The sequence below is a fragment of the Phyllobates terribilis genome, unplaced genomic scaffold (assembly GCF_046119375.1).
Source record: "Phyllobates terribilis strain yellow unplaced genomic scaffold, ASM4611937v1 Scaffold_36__1_contigs__length_13169755, whole genome shotgun sequence".
Lineage (NCBI taxonomy): Eukaryota > Metazoa > Chordata > Amphibia > Anura > Dendrobatidae > Phyllobates > Phyllobates terribilis.
Genome location: NW_027362796.1, coordinates 7,352,581 through 7,364,548, shown reverse-complemented (window position 1 = coordinate 7,364,548; position 11,968 = coordinate 7,352,581). Strand labels below are relative to the sequence as shown.

At 42.0% G+C, this 11,968-nt stretch overlaps 1 protein-coding gene across 1 annotated transcript in view; it reads right to left on the bottom strand.

Annotated features, from left to right (window-relative positions):
* Nucleotides 1-1,056: 1,056 nt before the first annotated feature.
* The window catches only part of LOC141182898 (uncharacterized), a 41,316-nt gene continuing 30,404 nt past the window's right edge, over nucleotides 1,057-11,968 (bottom strand). The window contains exons 2-7 of the mRNA XM_073661012.1: nucleotides 8,269-8,418; nucleotides 7,939-8,139; nucleotides 7,741-7,864; nucleotides 7,560-7,657; nucleotides 7,273-7,363; nucleotides 1,057-4,073 (exon numbers count right to left, since the gene is read on the bottom strand). Of these exons, the coding sequence (XP_073517113.1) occupies nucleotides 2,638-4,073; nucleotides 7,273-7,363; nucleotides 7,560-7,657; nucleotides 7,741-7,864; nucleotides 7,939-8,139; nucleotides 8,269-8,361 (2,043 nt within the window). The 5' untranslated portion in view covers nucleotides 8,362-8,418 and the 3' untranslated portion in view covers nucleotides 1,057-2,637. The remainder of the gene's footprint in view (nucleotides 4,074-7,272; nucleotides 7,364-7,559; nucleotides 7,658-7,740; nucleotides 7,865-7,938; nucleotides 8,140-8,268; nucleotides 8,419-11,968) is intronic.

Genomic DNA, 11,968 nt, shown 5'->3' with positions numbered 1-11,968 from the left:
TACCTCTCTGTGTCTAAGAAGTATAGATTATGAATATATCAAAACAGTAGGAAATTGTGAAACAAGCAGATCCCAATGCAAGTCCCTAACTGGGGGTGATCTTTACAGGCGTAAGTCAAACTTTCAGTTCTAGGATTCCTATTAGGTGGAACCATGGAATATAAAGCAAGTAATGTAATATAGCCTGATATTACAGTAGTATCATGTGAACTCAACTTATATCCTGGTCTAAGATCTTATATGAACTTAGACATTCTATATAGTGGAAGAGTGGCACCTAATGCTCTATTTAGATATATCTAAATATATGCTTAAAGAAAGAAGTAACCATCTGCAAACTGTCTCTCATCAGGGAAGACCAGATTCATTTCAGGAGCTCATATGATTGGCAGGTTCCTTTCCCATCTGTCTGCGTCACCATCAAGTTCCTGATCCATTGAACACCTTCTGTGACGTGCTGGAACTCTCTGTGGCAATGGTGGAGCAGGTGGCCAGTCAGATATATGGAATGTCCAGGGCATCACAAACAGGTCTCATGTTGCTTGGATCTTTGAAAATATACAGCTGGAATGGGTACCCCCAGGAGTACATCAGGCCATTTTCCCAGATGGCATCAAGTAGTGGTTTCAATACCCTTCTTTTAGCAAGAGTCATTCAGGATAGATACAGTACAGACCAAAAGTTTGGACACACCTTTTCATTTAAAATTTTTTCTGTATTTTCAGGACTATAAAAATTGTACATTCACACTGAAGGCATCAAAACTATGAATTAACACATGTGGAATTATATACGTAACAAAAAAGTGTGAAACAACTGAAAATATGTCTTATATTCTAGGTTCTTCAAAGTAGCCACCTTTTGCTTTCATGACTGCTTTGCACACTCTTGGCATTCTCTTGATGAATATAAGACATATTTTCAGTTGTTTCACACTTTTTTGTTAAGTATATAATTCCACATGTGTTAATTCATAGTTTTGATGCGTTCAGTGTGAATGTACAATTTTCATAGTCATGAAAATACAGAAAAATCTTTAAATGAGAAGGTGTGCCCAAACTTTTCGTCTGTACTGTATGTGAGCAATTATATGCGTTTCACATTGAAATCACCAGGACCCAACTCCTCTGCTTTCCTCACAATGGCCTCTTTTACAATGAAAAAAATGTATGCGACAGATAATGTCCCTTGGACGCTCAGGATCTGGGCCATGATTGACTATTGTACGGTGCGCCTTTTAAATCTCCAGCTCCTTATCAATAGGATCACCAAGAATATTATTGAATAATGATCACAGTGTGGGCAGAATCACTTGTGCATTGATGCTTTCAGGTATACCCCTTATCCAGATATTATTGTGATTTTCTTGATCATCAACCATATTAAACAGATGGTTTATTTACTGGCTGTGAAGATCCAGTGTTAGTTTCTGAGCATTATGATGGCCTCTAACTTGGACGACATTATCCTCTAATCTCTGTACCTTGTCAGTAAGCTGTGACAGGATAGAAGTGAGGGGACGTATTTCAGTATTGTATGTGGTCTCCAGCCTCTGAATATATTGCTCCATATCTTCTTTAGTAGGGCTAGACGCAATCTGATATACAAATAAGTTATGTTGTTCCCCATATCAGAATAACCTGTGGCTGGGGGGTAAATGTCCCTGTGAAGCAAGCACTGCTCAGTATGGGGGCTTTGGTGGGAGTACAGGGAGATTTGTGGAGCTGTTTTCTTGTGAGGCCGACATTAAGAGAGAAGTTGGTGCAGTACTTACAGACCTGAGCTGTCTGGCATCATGAGGGTTAAGACTGCATCTTTTTCCACGCTGAGGTGAGGCAGTAATGGCTCCGGAGCAGGAAGATAAGACCTTCCATAAGAAACGCTGCATACCAGACATGCTGACAGAGGTGGAGGACCTCAGATTAACCTCCGATCTCTTCTTTCTTTCCCATATCGAAAGTCATGTTTGAGGCTGTAAATTGTTTATAATTACCCCAAGAACACGGTCTGAAGACAGTGCTTTCAGTGTGTGCGTTCTCTTGGTGCTATGTCCAGGCCATGTCCTTCCTGTTGATGTACAATACGTCTGAAGGTGGCATTGATTGGAAGCAGGATTGTGTGATGTAACAATCTTGTGTGATGTAACAGCCTTACGGAAACGCGAGTTGTGACACCAATGGAACGATGCCAGAACAGTAAGTGCATATGAGTGTTTTTATTTTAACAAGGCCAAACATGAGGAATGAGAAGGAGTTGTCCTAGTAGTGGACAACCCCTTTATGAAGATACAATTTTTGGTTAAAAATCTTAAAAAGGCTTCTCCCCTGTGTGACTTCTCTGAAGTTTATTAAGAGTTGATTTCCGTGTAAACCATTTCCCATATTAAGAATATGAAAATGGCTTCTCGTCTGTGTGAATACTTTGGTGACTAAGAAGTGATGATTTCTGCACAAAACATTTCCCACATTCTGAACAGGAAAAAGGCTTCTCCCCTGTGTGACTTCTCTGAAGTTTAAGAGTTGATTTCCATGTAAAACATTTCCCATATTCTGAACAGGAAAAAGGCTTCTCATGGGTGTGAGTTCTCTGGTGTATAACCAAATCTGATTTCCGGCTAAAACATTTCCCACATTCTGATCAGCAAAAAGGCTTCTCCCCTGTGTGATTTCTCTGGTGTATAACCAAAACTGATTTCTGGCTAAAACATTTTCCACATTCTGAACAGGAAAAAGGCTTCTCCCCTGTATGAGTTCTCTGGTGCTTAACCAAATCTGATTTCTGGCTAAAACATTTCCCACATTCTGTACAGGAAAAAGGCTTCTCCCCTGTGTGAGTTCTTTTGTGCGTAACAAAACCTGATTTCCAGGAAAAAAAATGTCCACATTCTGAACAGAAAAAAGGCTTCTCCCCTGTGTGAGTTCTCTGGTGCTCAACCAAATCTGATTTCCAGCTAAAACATTTTCCACATTCTGAACAGCAAAAAGGCTTCTCCCCTGTGTGAGTTCTCTGGTGATTAACCAAATCTGATTTCTGGTTAAAACATTTCTCACATTCTGAACAGGAAAAAGGCTTCTCCCCTGTGTGAGTTATCTGATGTCTATCAAGATGCGCTTTCTGGAAAAAACATTTCCCACATTCTGAACAGGAAAAAGGCTTTTCCCCTGTGTGAATTCTCTTGTGCGCAACCAAAATTGATTTCCGGCTAAAACATTTTCCACATTCTGAACAGGAAAATGGCTTCTCCCCTGTGTGAGTTCTCTTGTGTTTAACCAAATCTGATTTCTGGTTAAAACAATTCCCACATTCTGAACAGGAAAAAGGCTTTTCCCCTGTGTGAATTCTCTTGTGCGCAACCAAAATTGATTTCTGGCTAAAACATTTTCCACATTCTGAACAGCAAAAAGGCTTCTCCCCTGTGTGAGTTCTCTGGTGCTCAACCAAATCTGATTTGTGGTTAAAACATTTCTCACATTCTGAACAGGAAAAAGGCTTCACCGCTGTGTGAGTTCTCTTGTGCTCAACCAAAACTGATTTCCAGCTAAAACATTTTCCACATTCTGAACAGCAAAATGGCTTCTCCCCTGTGTGAGTTCTCTGGTGCTCAACCAAATCTGATTTCTGGTTAAAACATTTCTCACATTCTGAACAGGAAAAAGGCTTTTCCCCTGTGTGAATTCTCTTGTGCGCAACAAAAATTGATTTCCGGCTAAAACATTTTCCACATTCTGAACAGGAAAAAGGCTTCTCCACTGTGTGAGTTATCTGATGTCTGATTAAACTTGATTTCTCTGTAAAACATTTTCCACTTTCTGAACATGAAAATAGCTTCTTTGTTTTAGGAGCAGTTTGTTTTTTAATGCTTATTTTGTGACTTTGATTTTCCTTAGTAGTTTGTAATGAATTAGAAGACAGGACCTGTTTCAAAGGATCAGATGACAGATCTTTGCTGTGAAGGGATGATGGTATATCTGGAGTAATGGCATTCACTTCAATTGTATCTTGTGTGATCTCAAGATCATCTGATTTAAAAATTGAAGATGTCAGCTGTCCCTCTGATTTCCTGGTACAGTCATCTGCCAAGAATAAAACCAATTATTATTTATGAATAACATATCCTTAAAATTTATATTGTTGAATATTTCTACTTAAACTCTCCATAAAAATGCACTTTATGTAAAAGTATCATTATCTACCAAGAAAACATATCACAGAAAAAAATCAGCCTTACACCAAATCAGATAACAAATGCATTAGCATTTTAGTGTTGGTTGGGTGTACTGGGTTGTCTGTCCATGTGGGGTGCACTTATATAGTGCTGGGCAGCCTTCCTACCCAGTATGGACATCATCAGTATAGTAAGGCAGACACTGTGCATCAAACTTACCTGTGTGATGGGCGTCCTATGCAAGCTTCATCTGTGTGCATCTTTAATACTAGGCAACTACCCCCTCCATGAATTGGTACGATTATTGGTGTTAGTAAGGCTGTATCTTTTTCTGTGATTTTTTTTTAATTTTGCCCTATGTTAGCCATCATTATTCACCAAGACAATAACAGTTCACAGTCTAATAGAAAACCTCATAGGATGAACCAGTAGAGCGTGGTGTTCAACTGTTTGTTCATTCTGCCTCCCAAATATGGAATAAAAAGCCACCAAACAATGTTATGTAGGCAAAAATAATATCAATAAAAACTTCTACTCATCTCACAAAAAACAAGTCCCCACTCAGGTCCATCCTCTGCCAATGGAAAAATAGAGGTTTCCACATTATTAGTGGCTCAAAGGCTTTTGAAAAGCAACATGGCTTCCATAAACCAATCCAGCAATATCCACTCTCCCAAAGTCAGATCTCCCCCTCACTTCTGAGCCTTGCAGTGTGCCCAAACCACATTTAGCATCCATGTATTTGGCATTACTATAGTGAGAAGAACCCACTTAATTTACAGTGTGTGTCTCCTGGAGCACAATCTGGGCACTATGTGTTGGGTAATGAAATTATATATTTGTAATTTTCACTCTCCAACATCCACTGCGTGCTAATTTCCGGAAAGTGCCTGTGGATTCAAAATAGTCACTACTCCTATAGATTATTTCACTGAGGGTTATAATTTCCAAAATGGAGTCACTTTATGGGGATTTCCACTGCTCTGGTTTTCTGCATTTTGGTCACATAGTGGGTCCCATCTCCTCTGGGATCTGCTCCTGTGACGTCTGCTTCTCTCGCCAGGAGCCGCCTTATTCATCCTGCAGGCGGCGCTGGTGATGGAGGAGACGTCAGAACCAGAAGCTCTGGGCAGCGCAGGCTCTGTCCAGCCACTAAGATTAGGGTGCATGGTACCTGTAGTACCATCCTGTCTGGCAGTATGGGTGTGTGAGCGGTCCAGCTGAAGTAATCTACTTCAGCCAATTGGAAAACACCACACCCTACTAAAGCTGGAAGCATATTGCCGGAAGCTGCCAGATACAGCCTTGTTCTCCTCTGGTTCAGTCCTCTGTGCTCAGCTCCCGGCTTGTGTATTTGTTTCTGTTGTGACCTCGGCCCGTTTACTGACTACTCTTGTGTCATCTGATTTTGTATTTTCTATGACCTCCATGTTCTGACCCGGCTATCTGACTATTCTTCTTGCCATCTCACACCACAGAACATTAGGTAACACTGTGGCCCAAGCTTAGGGGGTCTCTGTCCAAGTCCAAATCCATGTAGAGGGGTTAAAGGATGATGAGCAAGGCAAACCCTGAGATCTGGAAAATGGAGTAGATAGCGCCAAGCCTGTTTGTGGTAGCCATCTTTTGAGCTGCCAGGTGACAACGAACAGTGTCCCCAATACATTGTGTCTGCAATCTATTCCAGCAAAATCTGCATTCAAATAGCTAAATGTCGCTCCTTCCCTTCTTAACCTGCCATGTGCCCAGACAGTAGTGTACAGCTGTATATAGGGTATTGTCAGATTCAAGAGAAGGTGGAAAATAATTTGTAAGGTCCATTTGTTTCCTATTATCCTTTGTGAAGAATTCCAAAGTTATCACCACATAAAGTGACACACGTCAGATTTGAAGAATGGGCCCAGATAGGAACACAAGACTGTCTGCAGGAAGGGGTTAAATCAGACTATTTTGGGCACTAAGTACTATAGTCAAAACTGTGACTATAGACAATAACACATCTACTGAAATGACCAAACTCGACTGTCTTCATCAGTAAGTAGTGAGTAACTAGTGGTGAAACCTCTCTGGGGTAATTAGAGTATGGGGCTCGGTGGCTCTTGGGAATCTAAACTATCGTAAGGGACAATATTTTCTGTCAGATGAGTGTCAAAAAGAAATATCAGACATTCAAAGAGAACTTTTATAATAGTGCAGAGATGAGGTGACTTAAATTTAGCTTAAAGATTAGTGATGAGCGAGTATGTTCTGTTAACCCTTTCGGCGAGCATGCTCGGGTGCTCGCCGAGTATCTTCAGCGGTGCTTTGGCGTTATGTTTTCGTCACTCAATGCTCATGATTTGCGACGGTTTGACAGCTTTAATATGTGAGGAATGCCTAAGAAACAGGCATTCATCACATGTATTCAAGCTGTCAAACAGTCACAAATCATGAGCACTGAGTGACGAAAACATAACAACACTCGTAAAGCCCGAGTAACGCATGCTCGCTCATCACTATTAAAGATATATCATGGCACAGGTGTAATTTTTTTTTGTTTAGTTTATCACAATCTGGTTCGAAGTTAGTCGGTTTTAAAAGAAATTGAAAACTCAGGATAAAGGGAGACTCTGTTGTTATTGTACAGAAATTCACACTTGGCCTCACTGCACATTTAATGTTGTAGATCATAAAGGTAAAGTTTGGCCAGAAAGACGGGACCATATGGGCACATTCAGCAGCACAGAAGGGGGAGAAGGGAGATTCATCCAATAAGATATCATCGATCTAGGAAGCCAACAGCATCATTACCCTCCACTTTCTCTTACAGACCCATCATAATATTTTTCTTCAAGTGATTTTCTGGCTTTGTGATTTACAGATCTGGGCAGGTAGCGTCTCCTAATCAAAGGGGGTAGGTGGATCCTCCAGGTTGTAAGTTCTATGGAAAAGGGTTTCAATGCCCAAAATCATTTGAACAGTTTTGGGTGGAAGAGAATGTTGTGGTCTAGAGGCAAAATGGTGATCACACGATTGTGATACAGCCGGACTACACAACCGATAAAGCAGCCACAGCCGGTGACTGAGAAGAATCTGTGACTTCTCTGCATTTAGTGGTCACTACTCACCTGGGTAGTCATATGTAGGAATCTCCTCTTTACACCGCTCATCACCCCTCACATATGTCTCTGTAGTATTAATATGGGTCAGATCTTCACCCTGAAACAAATATTATAAAAGTCACAGAAAGATGTAGAAGTCACATCTATGATCAGCTCTAATCCTGCCATCTACACTGTTCTCATTGCACAAATAGAAAACATAATAATGGTGGATAAAACAAGACGGAACACAAGACCTTTACAGCAGTCTACACATCATAGGGGAAATCTCATGACACCTTCTCTTCATCTACCTGATGATCCTGAGGAACATTGGGATCTTCTTGTTTACAGTCCTGTGGAAGAAGAGGACGGGGACATCTCTCTGGTGTTGTCCTCTTACTGGATAGATCTGGAGGAAACACATACAGGGACTGGATTCATTCTTTACATATAGATAATTATAGGCCGTGTGTATTTAGTCCTGTCTATTACCTGGTGATGTGAGGGGCTGGGGAACCTCCATCATGACGTCCTTGTACAGATCTTTGTGTCCTTCTAAATACTCCCACTCCTCCATGGAGAAATAGACAGCGACATCCTGACATCTGATAGGAACCTGACACATACAATGATACCATCATTCCCCCGATCCTTTCATAGCATTACTGTATAATGTCCCAGCAGTGTCACCTCTCCAGTCAGCAACTCAATCATCTTGTAGGCGAGTTCTAGGATCTTCTGGTCATTGATGCCCTCATGTATCAGGGGGTGAGGTGGAGGCCCTGAGTTTGGGCTGAGGGGTCTTTCCCATCCCTCAGACACAGGGTCCTGACAGCGCTCACTAGAGGTCTGACAGCGCCCACTAGAGGTCTTCTTCACTACTGTGTAATCCTGGTTATGGAGAGACACATTAATAAATCTCACTGCAGACATTTCCAGAGTCCTCACCTCTCCAGTTCTGTCCATCTGTTATTCCCATAGATAAGAATGATGTAATATGATGTCATCAGAATCTCTCACCTCTCCAGTAAGACGGAAGAGGATCTCTAGGGTGAGGTGTAATATCCTCTCAGCCATCTTGTCTCTATCCATATCCATCTTTGATGGGTCCATAAGGAAAATTCTCTTAAATAGAAGATCTTCACTGAGAGGATCTGATATTGTAGGGACCTGAATGAGAAGATAATGAGCTGATGTAACATCATAAAAATCCTGTGTAATAATACAATTACTGGAGATAATAAGGGAAACATATGAAGAGATATATTATTTTACAGTATTTAGTTTTCTGCTTTACATCTAGTAATAAAACCTATATATTTTAGGCCACAGACAACAAGCAGTTTCTTCCTCGGAGTCGGCAGCTGAACACGTTTCTCATAGACTCATCTTCCATAAAGCTAATTCTCGTCTCATTTACCGACACTGGAATCGGTATTAGTAATACTGCAGGAGATATTCATTACACGTAACATGAGAAATAACTACTTCATGATGAGGACGACATCTTCATCTTCTACTACGGCTCTAGAAACATATTTAGCCAGAGTTCTTCACTGACTACATCACCACCGGTCGTCTATATGAATATTTCCCGTCTTCCTCGGACTGTAATCTTCTATCACATTAGATCTCATGTCTGATTCACACACAGAAGTTTGAGGCTTTGATACATGGTAAGGTTTTTAATATTAAGCAGAGTAGGACTATCCTGAATGGGTTCATTTTACCATGGTTGGGATAGCTTTCATGCTATTTTTGATCAAAAACAGTGTTGCTAAGAACCCTATTTTATTTAAATGCACTTTTGCTTTTTATTTATTCACAGCAGGGTTTATGATCCTTTTTCTTCTTATAGGTTTTTTTCTGATTTATGGCCATAGTAAACATGCATTTATGTGCTGCATGGATACCAACTTAAACCAAGCTCAAATTCTGTGTTTTTTTTCACGGGCACCATAGTCGCCCTGTGGGCTGCTGCTATGGATGATACACCCCTAACTATCCAACTATCAAATGGTAAAAATCTCATAGGTCCTGGATTCATTAGTATCTGCATGAAGAATGGGGCTAAGTGAGTATTTATTAAAGGGAATCCACTCCACCGACTACACCACGGCCAGCAAGCATCAGAATCTTCACTGAATAAAAAGCCATTTCTCAGCAAACAGACCTCTAATATGAGGCATAGATAATTAGCAAAATAGCCCAAATATTAGAAATTGAGTGTGGGCGAGGGAACTAAATCCCCCCCAACACCCTCAAATACCGACTCAAAAGTAACATTTTTTAACAAGAGGAAAACAGAGTCATCATGGTTTAAAAAGAGACACACATTTTATTGACACAATTGATTAAAACAAGTATATAATCAGAATAGAGAAAAATATGAATAATAAGCAAGTGAAGAGCAAGGTGGACAATGAAATATCCGAATTAGCCAAAACGGACCTGCCTCAGTACTAGATGCTCAATCAAATAAACGCAACTCTATAGCTGGAAAAAGGTTTTTCCATCGAAGTAGAAAAACGCTGCACCTAAAATTCTTGACCAGTAGAGTATAAGTAATAGGCATAAAAATTTGTTTAAATAGGGTACAATATCATGTCAAGATTGATAAGCTATTATAAAACCGAACACATGGTGGTGCACTCTACAGTGCACTGCAGAGAAAAGAAAAAAGAAAAGCAGCAAAGCCAAGCTTATCAATTAAAGTGCAGCATGCATATTTGTATTAATACAGAGTTGGGTAAATAGGAGAGCACCTCCACACATTCCCTTCCCTCCCCCTACCCCCCACTCCTACCAAAAGAGAGGAGAGGGAAGTGACCTCTTAAGCATATTTGAGCAGAGTGCCAAAGGAGATGTGTCACTATAAATGGGCATGAGGGAGATATATCTCTTACCAGGAGTGGTGGTGGGCGGTCAGTGGGTAATTCAGAAAAACCACGTGCGTCCCCGACGCGCGTTTCGCGGCAGCTAGGGCCGCTTTCTCAAGGGGTGGTGACAGTAGTGGGGAGAAGAGACCCTTTTGAACCGTTGGTGCCGGTCACGTGAACGCTCACGTGACCAATCGCACGTGTGATGGGGGCGTGTGCGGGTGTCCCAGCGACGCTGACACGGCACACCATCCAACTACTATAAGGGCCGTCCCCGTTGGGCAGTTCCTGAGGGCGAGGCGGATCTGCTCCTCTGACCTTAAATTTGAGCGTCAGGCCGTGGACTTGAAGCTCAGATTTAAACAACGAGGATACAGCAACAGATGTATTAAGCATGGATACGATAGGGCTAGGCGAACCCCACGTAACAATTTATTATACTCGAACGCCATTAAGGGGTTGGAGACCGGACAAGCAAAAATTCGGTACATTTCTAATTATAACCATGAGTGGGAAAATATGAGGAAGATCATGACCAAGCACTGGGACATCTTGGCAACCGACCCCTCCCTGGGACCAATTCTTGGGGATCGTCCCCTTATGACCCCGAGACGGGCCAAAAATCTTAAAGACCTCCTAGTCTCGAGCCACTATGTTCCGATACAACCAAATCCTTTTGGTTCTCGTGGACCGACCCTTGGAACTTTTCCCTGCGGTCGTTGTCTTGCCTGCACCAATGTCGCGCGCAGCAACACGTTCACGTCCTCAGATGGCAACAGACATTTCAAAATAAGACACTACATTTCATGTGGCACTAGTAATGTCATATATTATGCCACGTGTGATTGCCCCTTAATCTATATTGGACTTACATCCAGAGAACTGAGAATACGTGTGCGTGAGCATGTGCGCGACATTGGTGCGGCCAGGACAGCGACTGATGTCAATGAACTCAAAAGCATTCCCAGGCACTTTAGGGCTGTCCATAATTGCGACCCTCGCTGTTTCAAAGTGCGGGGGATAGACGTGATACATTTGGGTGCGCGGGGTGGCAATGTCAAAAAGATTTTGGCGCAGGTTGAAGCTAAATGGATAGTGACACTTGGGACATTGTCACCCCGTGGACTAAATGAGTCCCTTTCTTTCTCCTCCTTTTTATGACATTAAATTATTTATAGTTGATCCCATTTCATACAATGATCCCCTCCTCTCTACCCTCACTGTGCCCGAGGGATATACACGTTTAGGTTGGGGTCTACTTTTTGTTTTTTGTTTTTAATTTATTTTTCATTTTTAATTGGTTTATATATTCTTTCAGTTTTTTTTCAGATAGTGCATAACTCTTCTTCTTTGCACCTTATTGGACCGATCTTTACCTATTCAAAATGACTGTGTGATGCAGATGCTCCATAGGAAATGAAGGATGGGATGACAGAATGAGGGGAAAAAGACAAAGAAAAGGGCCACTGATGGACAAACTGTCATGGATATTGTGCTATAATATGAAATCTCCTGTTTTATTCCTGTTCTGTCTTTTCTTTCTTGTGCACATATAATCTTTAGGCGAGTGCTGCTGCCCTGTGACGTGGTGCGCATGCGCCGGCCTCCCTGCCGTTGGACACGCCTCCAGCTGTCTGCATGACGTCCGCGCACGGTCGGGCACCCCCGCCCTTTGAGCGGCGTGCCCGCGCGTGCGCGGTGGTTTCTTGACGGCTTGGGGGCGTTGTCTGACGTGGGTCTCGGCGGGCGCATGCGCCAGTTTCGCGTCGCTGGGACACCCGCACACGCCCCCATCACACGTGCGATTGGTCACGTGAGCGTTCACGTGACCGGCGCCAACG